This window comes from Dermacentor albipictus, chromosome 6 (assembly GCF_038994185.2).
Source record: "Dermacentor albipictus isolate Rhodes 1998 colony chromosome 6, USDA_Dalb.pri_finalv2, whole genome shotgun sequence".
Taxonomy (NCBI): Eukaryota; Metazoa; Arthropoda; class Arachnida; order Ixodida; family Ixodidae; genus Dermacentor; species Dermacentor albipictus.
This window is the reverse complement of record NC_091826.1, coordinates 44,492,690-44,508,932: the sequence shown is the minus strand read 5'-3', so window position 1 is coordinate 44,508,932 and position 16,243 is coordinate 44,492,690. Positions and strand designations below refer to the sequence as shown.

The following is a 16,243-nucleotide window of genomic DNA, read 5'->3' as shown; positions in this document are numbered from 1 at the left end:
AACATAAAGGTTGTACTTCCCCAATAGAGTAATAAAAGTTGCAACTCCCCAAGTAATAGTGTCTGTGCTGCCCTCGAGCGTTCAAAAACTGCCACGCGTTGCTTCGCAAGCATTGCTCAAAGCCGGCTCTCTGCCTGTGCCTCGCCTCGCCAGCCTCGCCAACTTCAGAGTTTACACATCGACCAGCCGGCAAGAAGAAACATGGTTTTGGACCTGGAACTTTTCCGCGCCGACAAGGGCGGGGACCCCGAAAAGATACGGGAGAACCAGCGAAGACGTTTTAAGGATCCCGGACTCGTGGACAAAGTCGTCGATGCCGATACAGTGTGGCGAAAACGTGAGTTTTGTGTGCGGTGCCTTGCGTGCGTGTGACAAGCGGCTGGTAAAACACGTTTGACGCTTTGCATGCGCGTGGCGTATGCAGCAATCGTGGCCCCTCGTTTCGTCACTCGGTTTCTCGGAGTGTTGCAGAACATAAACTTCGCCGGAAAGAAATTTTTTTAAAATATGAAGTCTGATGTTTCGTTGCCGTGCTCCGTTTGTCGCAGTGAGGCATCAACTGGACAACTGGAACAAGTTGAAAAACCTGTGCAGCAAGGAGATTGGCCAGAAAATGAAGGTAAGGCGAGGACAGCTAGTCAAGTGCAAATTGCCGCGTTGCTTGAATGGAGCGACCTCCGACAAATGTCACGCTGAATCGAGCCTGAAACGTAAATCAGGTGGGCATGGCTTCAGAAGTTCGTGGTAGGTTGCTGGTGTATCTTATCACGTGTCGACTTGAGTTTCAACGTCGGACCGATGCCGCCAGCAAGGTTTGCCACGAACATGTGCCGCCTTCAGTTTTTTATTTTTTCTTCTTTTATAATGTTCCAGAAAACTAGCTATTGTAATACTGTCACGCAATATGTTGCTCGCGTTACATTGTTTTGTCATGTCTTGGCGGCCAACAGGGCTTGTGCATTGTTTTCTTTCGGTATTTCTCCCGGTTTCAGAAAAAGGAGAACGTCGGCGAAGGCGACCACTTACCCGACAGTGTTGTTGAAAGGCTGAGCGAACTTACATCGGAGGTGCTACAGGTAAATCACAATATCACCTTCCTAATTAGCTTTTCACAACCTACAGAACTTTGCAGTCCACAGCCCACTACATTTCCACACCAGCATCCCTAACAGTGAACCTTGACATGTTACCGATGAAGTGAAATGAAAGGAAGTTTCATCTCGTAATCACGTGCACCAACAGTTTTGATCCAGTTTTAAACAGTAGTTTTTAAATGTGCGATGCTGTCATGCATTGGCAAATTTTGTGCCCATCGTTATGACGTATTATGCTCATTCGCACTGATTAGTTGCTTTGCCGAGAAAATTTGACATTAAAATGACATCAACCAGGCAACACAGGCTGAACCTGTTAATGCATGATGCTGGTCGATCGATCAAATCGTTTTGACATTCTAGAGGTTTGCCTGGGCCATGAGAGATGCTTTACGAATGGATTTGAGGTTATTTTTTTAGCCACATGTGCCTCTTAACTTGCACAAGTTGCCATTGCTCCCCACTGTACTACACCTGTTCTGCATCTCTATCAGAGTACATATACAGCGTCTGGGAGCCAAGCGCACCACCATGTGTTCAGCAGCTTAATAGCAACATCATGGCAGCTTGGTTGTTTTGGTATTGGTTGTTTCGTGCTGCGCTCATTACTGGATTATTTGCCTTTAACTGACACAGGGGGTGCATGTATTCTCCTATGCAATAAGGTGAAATCGAGTTGGCTGATTGTGTTATGGCAGTTTGTACAGTTCTAGTGCTCTTGCCTGCTTTGAGGTACAGGCCTGAACTCAAAGCTATGAATAGACTTGCCTGCTACGTGTTTTGCCTTATTCATGTATCTCTGTCCATCTTGTTTGTTCCTCTTTCTTGCCCTGTTACAGAGTAGCTGGCTAGAGAAATGTGCTTCAAGCTGACCTCTGCCTTTCTCATCATGAAACTTTTCTCAACCTCTCACTTCACTTGGTTTCATAGAAATCGCAGCATTTATTAAATTTTGGTGCTTTTCTTTTTTGCCATCTCTGTAGAGAATTTTCGAGCCAGACTTCGGTGCTTCTGCTTCTTTCTTTTCAGAGCCTCACTGTCAACCAGATAAAGCGAATTAGAGTACTCATCGACGAAGCCATAATTCAGTGCAACAAGGACCTCGACACCTACGAAGCGGAACGAAATGCTGCACTCCGAGAAATGGGCAACTGGCTTCACGAGTCGTGTGTTGTCTCCAACGATGAGGTGTGCGTCCCTTTCCTCCTCCTCTTCTAATACTTCGGTCACGTGGGCCACTTTTGGTCTCGATCGAGCCTGGTAGAGACTGAATTTTTCAACTGTGATTGGCACCTTTCTGCAGCTTGCACCAATGATCCCATGATTATTGGTTAAGTTTACCTTGATCTTGCTTGTTTGCAAAAGTTCCCATATGTCTGGGATTGTCAGGCTCTGAAGCAATGGCCGGATTTAAAAAGATTAAAAAGCATGGAAAGGTTAGCGGAGAAAATATACAATACTGTACAAGAAAGTGAGAGCAGTTGTAAGAGCAGCTAAGGGCTCCAAAGTCTGTCTGTCCTTTATGTTGCAGTGACGATGACGGCCATTGTTGTCATTGGGTCATCGTCAGTCATCTCCCCGTCCTCAGCTTTAACCTTCGCTATAGGTCAAAACCTAATAAACTTTGTCTGCCACTGCCCCTTGGACGCATTTCCTGCTGCAATGTGCACCTAGGAGCTGGACACGCTAACCACTGTGCTATCATGCAGCTTTGACACTCGGCACTTTGTGCAGGCTTGTGTGCATCGCATAGATGGTGACATTACTGTGTGTATTGCTAATTAAGTGAGTTCTTGAGTAGATGAAGGTTTCAGTTGTAGGAGCCTGCTACCGTTGCAGTAGATGAGTTCAGAGCCAAAGAAGTCTTGGAAAGCCACTGTATTTTTATGTGTGTATGTGTGTGTTGTGTGCTTTCATTTGCTGATGATGTTTGGTTGTGTATCTTTAACATTGAAGTACTGTAAGAAAAGAATATATTAAAATTTTTGCATTGGGCTAGAGCTCTCGAAAGTTTGATGGAATGGCTAAATGAACAGATCATACAATCCTATCACATGTCCAACTCGTATTTTATGCAATTATGAGAATGGAGCCCACATAATTTTGCCATGTCACTTATGGTATTATTATTATTATTATTATTATTATTATTATTATTATTATTATTATTATTATTATCGTACATCATTATTCAGAAGCAATCATTTGTTCTTGGTTGTTGTGGTCTTGCTGCCGTAAAATAGCTACAATTCCAAATTCAGTGGTGGTAGAGGCAGAAATTTCCTCTGCTCTGAGTGACTGTTGATTTCTTGTTTATCTCCAGGATGAAAACGCTGTGATAAAGACCCACGGAGATGTCGAGGCAAAAAAGAAGTACTCGCACGTCGACTTGATTGTCATGATCAATGGCATGGACGGTGACAGGGGCTCGGTCACAGCTGGTGGGCGGGGCTACTACCTCATGGTTGGTTTGCAATTACATTTGGAGAGAGTTTGTGGTCGCTGTATCATTCATGCAGGAAATTGCCTGAAGGGAGGAGGGGTAGGGGAGCTGCTGTCAATGACCGACTCAGTGTCAGTGCCAGGAGCCACCAGTGTGTATCTGTAGCAAAGTTGAACAAATTTTTTTGTTCCTGTCGTGTTGCAATCAACAACAGGAAAGGCGCCTGGCTAACATGGTTACCAATAAGAGAGAGGTGCTGGGAAGAATTAGGGCCTATAACAGAACTACAAGCAAGACAAAAACAACACAACCATTATGTTTATGAGAAAAAAAAAGCAACAGTCAGGACTTTTGGGCACCTCCGACTGGGTCAAGTCAAGACTCAGGGACATTTACTACTTAAAAAAAAAAAAAAAAGGAAGATTGTCTTGCTGAGTTAAGGATGGTTGGCTACCCTAGCCAGTACTCTTTTAAGGTTGACAAAGTTTACCGAGCATTATGTCAGTTTTTACCATGTGAGCTTACTTAAAAACACTTTATGAATAGTTTTGAATATTTACAGTGTGCTTGAGAACAGGTTGCTCCCTTGTTGATGTGTGCAGAATGCAGCTGTGTTCTTGGAGCAAGCCCTCCTGCAGCTGTCGCTGCAGATGCTGCACGCCAAGGGCTACTCGCCCCTGTACACGCCCTTCTTCATGCGCAAGGAAATCATGCAGGAGGTGGCACAGCTCAGCCAGTTCGACGAGGAGCTCTACAAGGTGGGCGGTTGAAGTGGTGTGCACACACATACTTATGAAGCAGCCCCAGTTGAACCTTTTTAACCCGTTCACTACCGCTGATTTTTAAAAATTTAACATACCTTACAGGCCCTATGGGGGCATTGTGTAAGGGGGGGTACAAAATCAAGGCAAAAAAGAAGAGTAAGCAGCCTTCTGAAGTCTAATACAAAATGTATGCCTCAATGCAGGGCTCATCAACATTACTACCAAGATCAAAACATGAAAAAGGAAAAATTTAAGTAATGAAAAATTACAAAGGTACTCTTAAGCAAATAACACGAGTAAAACTTAACGTAAGGCACTAATGATAGAAAGTAAAATACAGGAAGAATGAACAGATCAGGGAGTACAATCTTTGAAGGGATATTTTGGGAAAAGGATGCAAAAAAGCAATAATATATACAGGGCATACAATAGTGATGAATATAGTGATGAAGAGTGATGAATATAGTCATCACCGAAATTTGTTCCAGTATAGCGGAAACGAGTATTGTTTTGTCACAAGGAAGAATACCTTGCAGTGTGAACCAATGACGAGTATATTCATCATCTTGCTTCTTGTTGGATTTTTTGGCACTAGATGACAGCTTTTATTAACATTGGTCGGCTAGTGCGTTTTTTTTTTGTTGTTGTTGCAGTCTTTTTTTCTTTGTTATGGGCTGTTTGAATGCTTACATGAAACATGGTAGCCTGAGTGCCGCATTTTTAGGAAGGTTCTGGTAAATTTGGCACAGTTTTTATCATTTTTTACAAGGTCGATCCAGATAGGTCAAGAAGCTTTGGGCGTAAAGCAGTTCAGAACAAATTGTCACTGACATCAACAATAACCCCTGTGCTATTTTAGGATGTCAGACTCTCCACTATCAATCAGTCAATGCAGTCTCTCTAACAACCAGGTGATTGGCAAGGGTGGTGACGGTGCGGTGGACGAGAAGTACCTGATCGCCACCTCGGAGCAACCCATTGCAGCCTTCCACAGGGACGAGTGGCTGTCGCCAGAAGCTCTGCCCATCCGCTATGCTGGCATCTCCACTTGCTTCCGTCAAGAGGTCGGCTCGCATGGCCGCGACACCCGCGGCATCTTCCGTGTCCACCAGTTTGAGAAGGTCAGTACGAGACGGCATGGCAGCACATTGGTTGGTGCACATCATTTGCAACTGTGCAGGGGGTAGCCAATGTTCTAGTTGACATTAAGAGCGAAAAAATGGAGCTGGGCAGGCCATTTAATGCATACGGCAGATAACTGATGGTCTATATTAGAGTTACCAAATGGGTGCCAAGGCAGAACATGGGCGGTGCACATTGTTGGCTGGTGCACGCCTGTATCCAAATGAATAAAATTGTATCGTATTTGCAGCTGTGCAGATTAGAGAGCAAATGGGGGTAGCCACTATTCTAGTTGACATTAAGCGGGTAAAAGATGGAGCTGGGCAGGCCATTTAATTCATAGAGCAGATAACTGGTCTCCTATTAGAGTTGATAAGGTGCCAAGGCAAGATATTGGTTGGTGCCTGTTGTTGTCTGGTGCATGCCTGTGTCCAAATGAACGAAGTTGTATTGTATTGTATGTGTGCAGCTGTGTAGATTAGAGAGCAAATAGGGTAGCCAATATTCGAGTTGACATTAAGAGAAAAAAAAATGGAGCTGGGCAGGTCATGTAATGCATAGGCCAGATAACTGGTGGTCTATTAAGAGTTATAAAATGGGTGCCAAGGGAAGGGAAATGCAGTTGAGGATGGCAGAGAACTAGGTAGTGTGATGAAATTATGAAGTTTGCAAGCATAAATAACTTGGAATCAGCTAGCACAAGCCAGAGATGGAAGACAGGGAGAGAAGTCTCCGTGCTGCAGTGGACGTAGTAGATAGGGTGGTGATGATGGTGATTTGTGCCTGTACAGTCTTTAGTGCTTTTATCTAGAGCATTTGAGCACAGGGTTGAAGAGCAAAGGAGTAGTAACGACACAGCAACTGTTGGGCTCAAGGGATCGGGCGGAATGCTGCTTTGCCCAAGCGTCCTTGTCTTCAGCTGGTTACAAGCATTGTCTCCAATATTGGCCAGCATCTAGCAGATATCAGTTTCATTGGATTGCAGGGCATCAGTTTAGCTCTCTAAACAGAGGCTTTTATGACTTTATGTCAGTTTAGTATAATGCATTGTGATGCACATTCATGTGGACCTTAGCACATGTGTGGCCTTGCTCCCACCAAAGGCACACACTCTTGGCAAATTGCCCAGGATGTTATGCTAAAGCATCGTATATTAAAGCCAGTGGTTATGATTGCATGGCATGGCATTAATTCACGTCATAGACCAGGGGGGTTATACTGTAAGTGTCCAACTAAGTGGACTGTCCATTTCAGCGCATGCTGAATGGATAGAGCTTGCGAGCCGGTGGTGACGATTGGCCCCTGCCTGTGCTGTCAGCTTCAAGCTCCATCCAATTATACAATTGGTGCGCACTGAGATGGACTGTCCACTTAATGGGACACTTACAGAATACCCTTCCAGGTCTTTGAAAGCCTCCATATCGTTATATTTGTAGTTGCATTATGTTGCAGAATCCCAATGATACCGTCATGGTGGATCCAAATTTTGTGGTGGTACAAGTTTTTAGAAACTCCCACCTAAAAGCCTTGGAATGACTCGAATGCTCTACTGGGCTGCGATGAGCAATAGGAATTTCTGAGTGGTTAAGAGACCTGTCAGTGTAAGAGGAGTATGGCCACTGTATATAATTGCAAAGTCAACATACAAAACCTGTGTGTTCTATGGTCTTGGCAGCAGTCTGCGTACTTGAAAAGGGCTCACTGCAGCATGCAGTGAGCGCTGGCTATCTGGACAAAGGAACAAGTGGGAAGTTATGCATTCCAGCAGTGTCTACTCCAAGGCCACCGAGAACTCCTTCAATTGAACGTAATCACTATAAATAAACAGGACTGTCTTACCTTTGCTTTGCTGCTGTGATTGCGGTCTGTTATAGATCATTAGAATTTGAGATGATACAAGTATCTTTCAAGGTCTTGAGAAGTTCTTATCGCCATTATACTTCATTTGTGCACATGCGCAAATGTTTACACGACTGTTGCAGAAAGCCCGATGGCCTGTACTTATGGTTTATGAAAGAGGCACCTTCTTGCAAGCTTGCGCCTTGCATCTCCAGCTTGTGACGTCAGCCGATCTCATCACTGAATTGCTTTCCACCAGGTGGAGCAGTTCTGCATCACTTCGCCGCACGACAACAAGTCGTGGGAGATGTTTGACGAGATGATTGGCAATGCGGAAGAGTTCTGTCAAAAGCTGGGCATTCCTTACCGTGTGGTCAGCATTGTGTCAGGTGAGAAGCTGTTGACGAGTCGCAAAGTTCTGATATAACATGCTCACTCAGACTTAACATTGCGATGTAGACATTGTGGTCCCGTCACTAGCACCAGTCACATGTGTGCTTTGAGAGTGGCGGTGCAATCGGCAGTGCCATTGGCAGTGCGATTGGCGGTGAGCAGCATGGGTACTTGAAAAGCACTTTCTCAATTATATTGCCTCAGAGTGCTCTGTATGTATTCCATGCTGATATTGGCGTACTCTGAGTTATGATATGTCATGTTTTTATGCACAGACAGTGGCTTTATGGTTACAGATACTTTTCTGAATTTCACAATGCATGGCTAGTGCATTGCAATTTATTTATCTCAAAGTACTGATTACATTGAAATTCTTTCACAGTTATATGAATTAGAGTTAATGACAGTTTAGCGAAGATAATTTGTAAGAGATAAAGCATTTTATTGACTAGGTGATCACATTTTGCAATTTTTTTAATGTTAACATCTGGCTTCTTCACTAATCCATACTCGCAGACAACTTCTTGTGGCAAGAAAGGAAGAGCTGAAAAGGCAAAGCATGTACAATTAATAGCACTCCTTTAAAAAGTCCCATATTCTCGTCTGCATAAGCTGGGGAAAATCAAAAATCAACATCAGCAGAATAAGATTAAATACATCACGGAGTGTTAAATTTGACTTTTCTGCTTTTCTCTCCTGTATTTGTGCAATTGTAGAACATCGGATGTAGAAGCTGTGCAGATTCAAAAGTTGTCACTTTGGCATACGCTAAGAGGATAGAAGCGAAAGCCTTCGCACTCGCAAGACATTCATTAAATTATCTGACATTCTCATTCGAACACGTTATTCCCTATTACTTCTTTTTTCCCACCAAAGGTTGTGGGTTCCAGTGCCTTAATTAAATGTACCTTAATTAACTGTGCCTTAATTAACACCAAAGGTTGTGGATTCGACTCCCACCAGTGGTCGTGGATTCGACCCTCTATGGTGGCACCATCAATTTTGGCGCCATTGAATTTTGGTCCCACCTAAGGTCGGAGGTCCGAGTGCCTTAACTATGCCTTTTTAATTTCACCTTAGTTAACACCAAAAATCATGGGTGTGACTCCCACAAATGATAATAGGTTCAACCATCAGTGCTGGCATCATCAATTTTGGTGCCATTGAGTTTTGGTCCCACCAAAGGTCATGGGTGGCGCCATCAATGTTGGTGCCATTGAATTTTGGTGCCGGAATGTCAATGACACTGGACTACAGATTTTTCAACCTATGAGCCACTGAATGCTTTCGCCTTAATATCCCTTCCAAGAAACTAAAAGCAACGTAATACGCTACCAGAATACTTGGTGCAGTAACACGTGCAGAAGCTCTGTCCTCACAACTTTTTCTTCATTGCCATGGAAAGTTATCCACGAATAGAGTGAGTTGTAAAGTGAAACCTTTTCATAATTGTAAAGCTAGCTTTCCCTCTATTCAGTTTGCCAGGCTAATAACAGTGGTGCAGTCATTGTTGCAATCAGTGGGTACGAGCACAGTTTATCTTAAGATATGGAAAACGTAGACCCGCTCTTGTGATGAAACCATGTGCCTGAGGCAAACCCCAGTCTGAACAGGTAACACTTCGTTTTCGTTTGAATCACGACTGGCACCTCCACTAGTTGGACAAATACGCAACGCAGAGAAGTGTACTTGCAAACTAGGAAAATGGTCTTTGTGTAGCCTAGACAAGGAACACCCACTTGTCATTAGTAGCAGAAGCTGAATTACCTAAGTTGGACAGCTCCATTGAAGGCCAGCTGCAACAAAATTTCACTTTGGCTAAGTTTATTAAATAAGTTACTATTAATACTATACCATACTATTGGAGCAATCTTGGCAAAGTTGCAGGGCTAGTAAATGAGTAATTTTCATCATCATCATCAGCCCATCTTTTTTATGTCCACTGCAGGATGAAGGCCTCTCCCTGCGATCTCCAGTTACCCCTATCTTGCGCTAGCTAACTCCAATTTGTGCTTGCAATTTTCATATTAGTAGCCTTTAAGTGGTTCCTAAGCAGACGACGCATGCAGCTGGTGGTTATTATATACAATCGAATCTCGGTAATTCAAACTCGAAGGGGCCATAAAGTTTGTTCTAATTAAGGGGAGTTTGAATTAAAGGAAGCTGATTGAATGTAGGACTTATATGCAGCGCCTATATGTAGGTGCACTGAGCTAGCACATTTGTAACGTGTTTCAGAAGTTGTGGCTTCATGGCAGCGCGTCACATACTGCCATGAAGCTGCACTTTTAAGGAAAATTATCGCTGAAGTGAAGTCACGCCCCTGTCTTTACTGTTACATTTTGTGAACTTCTGGTGCCGGTTATATTAGCCAAAATACGCTACTTGCAATGGAAAATGGGAGCAGCAGCCAGAATGCGGCCGCGCTGCCAGTTCGGAAGTGTCACCGCTCGAGTTGGTGGTCGCTGAGAGCGCAGATGGCGGCATGGTATGTTCGAATTAACCTTCGCTAGTGCTTACGCATTCGAATTACTGGGTGTTCTCTCAAATTTAAATGCACATCATTTTGACAGGATCAGGGCATAAGTTTTAATAAACCTGAAGTTCTGATTAAGCTTGTTTGAATTAATGAGGTTCCATTGCATGACATATGTCCCAGTGCGTCGCTTCCCAAGTTTTTCAGCACGCCGTGGGCAGCTGTGGGTGTCGCCTTATCTTGAAGGTTATCTTGAGGAGCTGCACTGCTTCTATGTGTTGTGGGTTGTGCATTATCTCTAAGTAGTGTGGTACTGACAGCATTATCTTTTAACTTTCTGTTATATAAAACGTCTATTTTTGCTAGCCTTTTGTGATGCATCTACTCATTTCAAACGTAAAATTCGTTATGGATGCTGCTCAATACCTATGCTATCTGAAGCTAGAATTTTTATTCAGACCAGTACCATCAAATTCCGTTAATTCAACCCTGACAGAACCGATGAAATTATGGAATTATCTGTTGAGTTGAATTAAACAAGTTGCAGAAAGATAACGCCAAGACACCACTCACTTATGTGGCTGTATTTGCCCAATTCTGAGATGACCCCAGATGAAATGTGCACTGCTCACTTTCCGTGCGTCCAAAGTAAAAAACTAATGTAGAAATGACATTAGAGCTCCCAAACAAGTCATAAACCTAATGCACAACCGATTTTCTTGCAAGAAAAATGGGCAGAGGTCTAACGCGTGTTGCACAATAGCGGCCAGTTTCCTAAAGTCAGCTTCGCCACAATATGACTGCGTTATGCTATAAAGTATGCAAACGCCGTAAAGGCAGTTATGGTTTTGTATCCAATTGCACTATGCAGGTGATTCTTGCCTTTCTATCCTATCCTTTCTATCCTATTCTTTCTATTCTATCCTTTCTATCCTATCCTAAGATCCTATCGCGCCCCCCGCACTTTGTGCTTTACGTCTGAGTGAAAATGTGCGAGGGTGAAAATGAAAGATGGTGGCTTGAAAGAGAAAGGTGCATGTTACAATCGGGTAAATTATGTAATAGGACGTTGTGAGCTACCATTATTGCTTGAAAAATCTTACAGGCTAAAAATAGGCGTTTTCAACAAGGGGTGACTTGCGTTCAGCGCATTCGCTGTCCCCTAAGCTCGGCTGAGACATGCCGAGACTCACGAGGCCGCTGTTGGGATCACCATAGGGTTCATGCACGCTTGCTGACTGGTGAAGTTTGAATTATCCAGCAAAGATAAATTTCAGGATTGAAATAACAAAACTTTGGTTCCGCAAAGATGCATTGGGACTTTTGGCCGGCATCAAAGTGACCAGAGTCTAATGAACGGAAGTCTGCGGTATTTCGTTGCAGCCGGCCTTTAAGCCTTACAAAGTGCGTGATGGTTTGCACTTCCTGCACGCGTGCATCAACTGTCCAACTTCGTCGCTTTCCAGGAGCGCTGAACAATGCAGCGGCCAAGAAGCACGACCTGGAAGCGTGGTTTCCCGGATCGGGTGCCTTCCGAGAGCTGGTGTCCTGCTCCAACTGCCTCGACTACCAGGCACGCCGCCTACTAGTCCGTTATGGCCAGACCAAGAAGATGAATGCACAGGTGACGACTTTTTGATCGGTGCTGTGCAGAATGCATAGACTTTCCTGCAAAAGTTACTAGCAGCAACTCTGGTGCTGTGATTGTACAGTTACTGTTGGAATGGTGGTTAGTACGTGTGTTTGTCTAATCTTCATGCTTCAGACGTCCTTGCAGTGGTTCTTTTGGCACGTGCCCAATTTTTACTGGCAACAATATATAACGAAGTGCCGGTTTTGCCGACCGTTCTATTGAAATTAAACTGTACTTGTATGTCAGGCTACGATGCATGAGAATCGGATGTTGCAGTACTTGAGTGGCCTCTACAACACATCCACATTAAGACAGATGACGGTGTTGTACATAGATACGCTTTACTTTTTTTTTCTAGACTGAATACGTGCACATGCTCAATGCAACAATGTGTGCCACAACTCGTGTGATCTGTGCTATCCTGGAGAACAACCAGACAGAGGAGGGTGTCGTCGTGCCTGAGGCGTTGCGGCCATTTATGCCACTTGGTGAGTGCTTACATGTCGTCACCAGTACTTCAACTGATGCTCCGTGCATGCAACGTGTTCCACGAGCTGTTCTGAAGATCTGAAGCAGTGTACTTTCGGGGATACAGTCGACTCCCGCTAATCTGACTTTGGTCCAAATGACTCGACCAAATCGACCAAGTCTGAAGATTTGGTCGATTTGATCGAAGGTGACTCGAACAAATCTGAAGATTTGGTCGAGTCATCTGAAAGGTCAAATTTACAATCAGCGGCAAAATCAGCACATTCAAATCTTTTTTATTGCTTGAAGTAATCTGCAGCACCTTTTTGTTCCTTGCTTTTGAAATGCGACTCAACCAGCATGAAACGAAGAGTTCCGACGGTGCCTTCTTTAGATTCAAGTTGTCAATCTGAGTTTCCAAGTAATTCGGATTTTTACAGAATCCCTGGTCTCCGCACAGTTTTGTTAATGGGTGTACAGTTCTGAAAGATTGAAATGTGAAGAGCAACAAACATGCCTATTTTGTGTGGAATTACACAACAGTATGATGTGTAATCACTCTGCAGCCAGTTTCTAAGCATGTAGTAGTTACCGTAAAAACCGGGCTATAGGTCGGACCGGAATGTAGGTCGATTCCCCAACTAACGAATTCTAAAAATGAAAAAAAATCTTTTTCAATGGCAAAAGTATCGAAAGACACCCTTACCTTGAAACAAATGCGACTCATGCGCAATAGTGACAGTATTTATTTAAATGCTGCTCGGATGTGCACCCGGCCAATTTTTAACAGTATTGCGCGACCATCGACCCGCGTGCTTGTCAGCACCTTATTAACAGCGCTGAGCGGCGAAACAAACGAGGTACGCGCATGTGTACACGTGCGCTTACTTTCGCCGCTCTGTGCCGTGATGATAAGGTGCTGACAAACATGCGGGTCGATGGTCGTGCGATACTGTTAAAAATTGGCCGGGTGTACAGTACACAGAAGGGCACGAAGTGCACAAGTGCTACTCTGAACCAGAACAACGCCTTTGATCAGAGTCGTCCGAACTAGAGTCGGATGACGAGTGCTTCTCGCTGCCCAGTCCAGAGGTGCGCGCGATCTCTACCGCTTTCAAACGGATGCATTCGGCAGTCACAGGCAGCGATCTTAAACGCAGCTCCCGGACAAACTCCGCAACCTTGTCTTCCAGTTTTGCGGTCAGCCCACGAAATGACGTTTTCTTTTGGTTTGCTGCTTCGTCCTCCGCCAGTACTGAATGCTCTTTTCGGATACTCCAAATTCGCGCTGTGCTGCGAGGTTGCCGTGGGCTTCCGCGCACTCAATCGCCTTTTTCTTGAAGGCAACGGTGAATTGCCGTCGGCTTCCGCTCATTTTGATACAAAATGTGAAAAAAGCAGCCTTTAACCAATATAACTTTGTGACAACGTAAACGCAAATTGGTGGTGCCACAATGTTGCCACGCCGTGCTGCTGCTCATGGCGATGGCAAAGGCGGCTCTTTACTTCATCTGCCCATTGTTACAAGACTTTCGTAGTTTTTCCGCAAATGTCTGGTATAAAAGACGAGGGTCGACTTTTCGCAATGGTTTCTTGAAAAAAGTTCGACTTATATTCTGGTTTTTACGGTAGTCTCAAGTGTATGTTTTGGAGTTCGAATTAAGCCACTGTTACAAATTAAGGGGAACATGGAAATGGTACAATGCATTGGAATAGTTTCCGAATTCTTTGCATTTAAATTTTTGAAATTGTACGTTCAGCTTTGGCAGGCTTTTTCTGGCTCCAAGCTTGACAAGGCTCTTCAAAGGGGCAGATCCAGGGTACCCTCCAGGGGGGAGAGGACTCATTAAAGAATATGGTGAAGGAGGAGTGGGGGGAGAGAGAGAGAGAGAGCGACTTGTTCCACGCTCATTACTGTCAGCTGGCATGCCTCAAAGGCGGCCCGGGCCACCAGGGCCTCCCTTGTGGATCAGCCAGCAGCTCTGCATCGCTGAAAACCAAGTTTTAGCATGGTAGTAACCAGCCAGACGTCAAACCAGTCAACTAAATTTCCTCCTCTGTGACAGGCACATTTGCCATTGCCAATCGAATGAGAGCTCTAAATGAATCATGTTTGCTCACGCTTGCAGAGTACCGGGAACTCATTCCATTTGTGAAGCCGGCTCCAATCGACGAGGCCGAGACGAAGAAGCAGCGCAAGCACCGGGAAGGCATGGAGAAAAAAGGCGGCGAGGACAAGAAAGAGGAATAGAAAACCATGCTCTTCCAGTCTTGACAAACTCTCGTGCTGTTGTCATTGCTTTTCATTTAATGCAATTGGCATTCTGTGAGAACCTCACCCAGTTTGCGGTATGTTTGTATCTAACCTCTTTTGCTTAACCAGTGACCCCAGTTGCCAACTAGCTTGGGCCCCCAATTGCGTATAGTGTGGGTACATGCCCATTCTTGGCTGTCCCCCAGAATGAGTGTGTCAGGGTGACACGAGGGGTGCATAGCCTTAAATAGTTTAAAGCTGTAGCACCCCATCTGAAGCAGACACCTCCGTGTCGAGCGCGGCCGCTTGACGGAGAGTCATTGCAACAAAGTTTCAGGTAGGATGCTAGGGATAGTGGGGGCTGCTATGGAGTTCCTACTCGGATTTCAGCACTGTGGAGTTTCAACTATGACATCTACTGTGTTGTGGTATCATTCGGCATTGTGGTTGGCAGTGAGATCGCTGCTTTCACAGTTCACAGATGGCAAGGGGGGATATAGCATGGATATAGCATCTTAACATGCAAGACATACCATCACCATTTGCACATCCACCATACCAAAGATTGTTAATCGCACAAACATTGCCATTCATCTCCAAAGGAAGATGAGCCACCAACTCCTTGCATTAACAGATCCTTAGAAGTAAGGCTAGTTTATGAGAGCTGAAACTTGGAGGATGACAAAGTTTGTAAACAGGGATAAGGTGCCTCAGAAAGGCTGGCCAACGTTTCTCCTATCCTCCTATCGGAACGGTCTTCCTATCGAAACGTTGGCCAGCCTTTCTGAGGCACCTTATCCCTGTTTACAAACTTTATACCACAGTGTGCTATTCTATCTGTCAGTCCCTTTCTTGATTTTGGAGGATGACAAAGAAGCTTGAGGAGTAGCTAATGGGACTGCACCACGTGTGATGGATTGTAAAACGATAGTGGTAAGGCTAAGCAGGCCATTAGATGACATATTGTTATTGCTGATATTCTCTGTGAGGTCGATGAAACACTTGATTGCTAGTTTCAAAAAACTGCAGCAATGCTCCAGAAGTTGATTAGGACAGCAACTAATGCCCCAGTCACAGGGGCCACTTTTGATCACAATTGAATTTCTCCATCTCAATTGGCCTCTTTGCGCAAGCTGCAGACGGGAGCCAATCGAGATCAAAAGATTTGATCCCAATGAGGCTCAATCATGATCAAAAGTGGCCCATGTGAATGGGGTATAGGACTTTGACAGTGAGCATGAGCAGGCCCTGCTGGGAGTAGTGAAGCCTACCGTAAAAACCTTTTATAGATCTGTTTATACTTGTAATACAGCTTCAAGACTGTATTGTGTGACCTTTGTAGCATTGCCGTAGTGCTGTGGAATGATTAGTCAAATGTGCCATAAGAAGAAATGGAGTTAGACAAGTCACATTATGCATGGCGCAATCTGTTAGGGCAGTGCAACGTGGCTGCCTAGAAAAGGGATACGCAATCGAGGACAGCTGAGGATAAGGTTGCGTGATAAGATTAGGAAATTTGCAGGCATGTAGTATAGGCATATACGTATAGGTGTGCATCACGTAATTACATTCAAGATTAAGTCTGATACTTTTATGTCACAACATATGATGTGTTCATTACATGGAAGGTGTTGCAGATCAAAGCCTCAAACAAATTAGTGTCATGTTTCTGCAACCAGGGGCTACAACATGCCACTTAAAACTAAAATATGGTACAGTTAAGCTTTGATATAACGAACTTATGTATAATGAATTTC

At 44.3% G+C, this 16,243-nt stretch overlaps 1 protein-coding gene across 1 annotated transcript; it reads left to right on the top strand.

Moving 5' to 3' along the window:
- Nucleotides 1–90: 90 nt before the first annotated feature.
- On the top strand, nucleotides 91–14,570 carry SerRS (Seryl-tRNA synthetase). The gene is made up of 11 exons (XM_065423900.2): nucleotides 91–337; nucleotides 549–619; nucleotides 993–1,076; nucleotides 2,124–2,282; nucleotides 3,418–3,558; nucleotides 4,140–4,295; nucleotides 5,213–5,422; nucleotides 7,522–7,651; nucleotides 11,598–11,755; nucleotides 12,123–12,252; nucleotides 14,362–14,570. Exons 1-11 carry the CDS (start codon nucleotides 202–204, stop codon nucleotides 14,481–14,483), a joined length of 1,497 nt encoding a protein of 498 aa, XP_065279972.1. The 5' UTR covers nucleotides 91–201; the 3' UTR covers nucleotides 14,484–14,570.
- The last annotated feature ends 1,673 nt before the right edge of the window (nucleotides 14,571–16,243 follow it).

What these genes read in the sequence shown, in the direction of transcription:
- SerRS (XM_065423900.2), top strand. Translation starts at nt 202, where the DNA reads ATGGTTTTGGACCTGGAACTTTTCCGCGCCGACAAGGGCGGGGACCCC. An exon ending in GGCGGGGCTACTACCTCATG is followed by an intron (nt 3,559 to 4,139) that starts GTTGGTTTGCAA and finishes TGATGTGTGCAG; the next exon opens with AATGCAGCTGTGTTCTTGGA. An exon ending in TCGACGAGGAGCTCTACAAG is followed by an intron (nt 4,296 to 5,212) that starts GTGGGCGGTTGA and finishes TCTAACAACCAG; the next exon opens with GTGATTGGCAAGGGTGGTGA.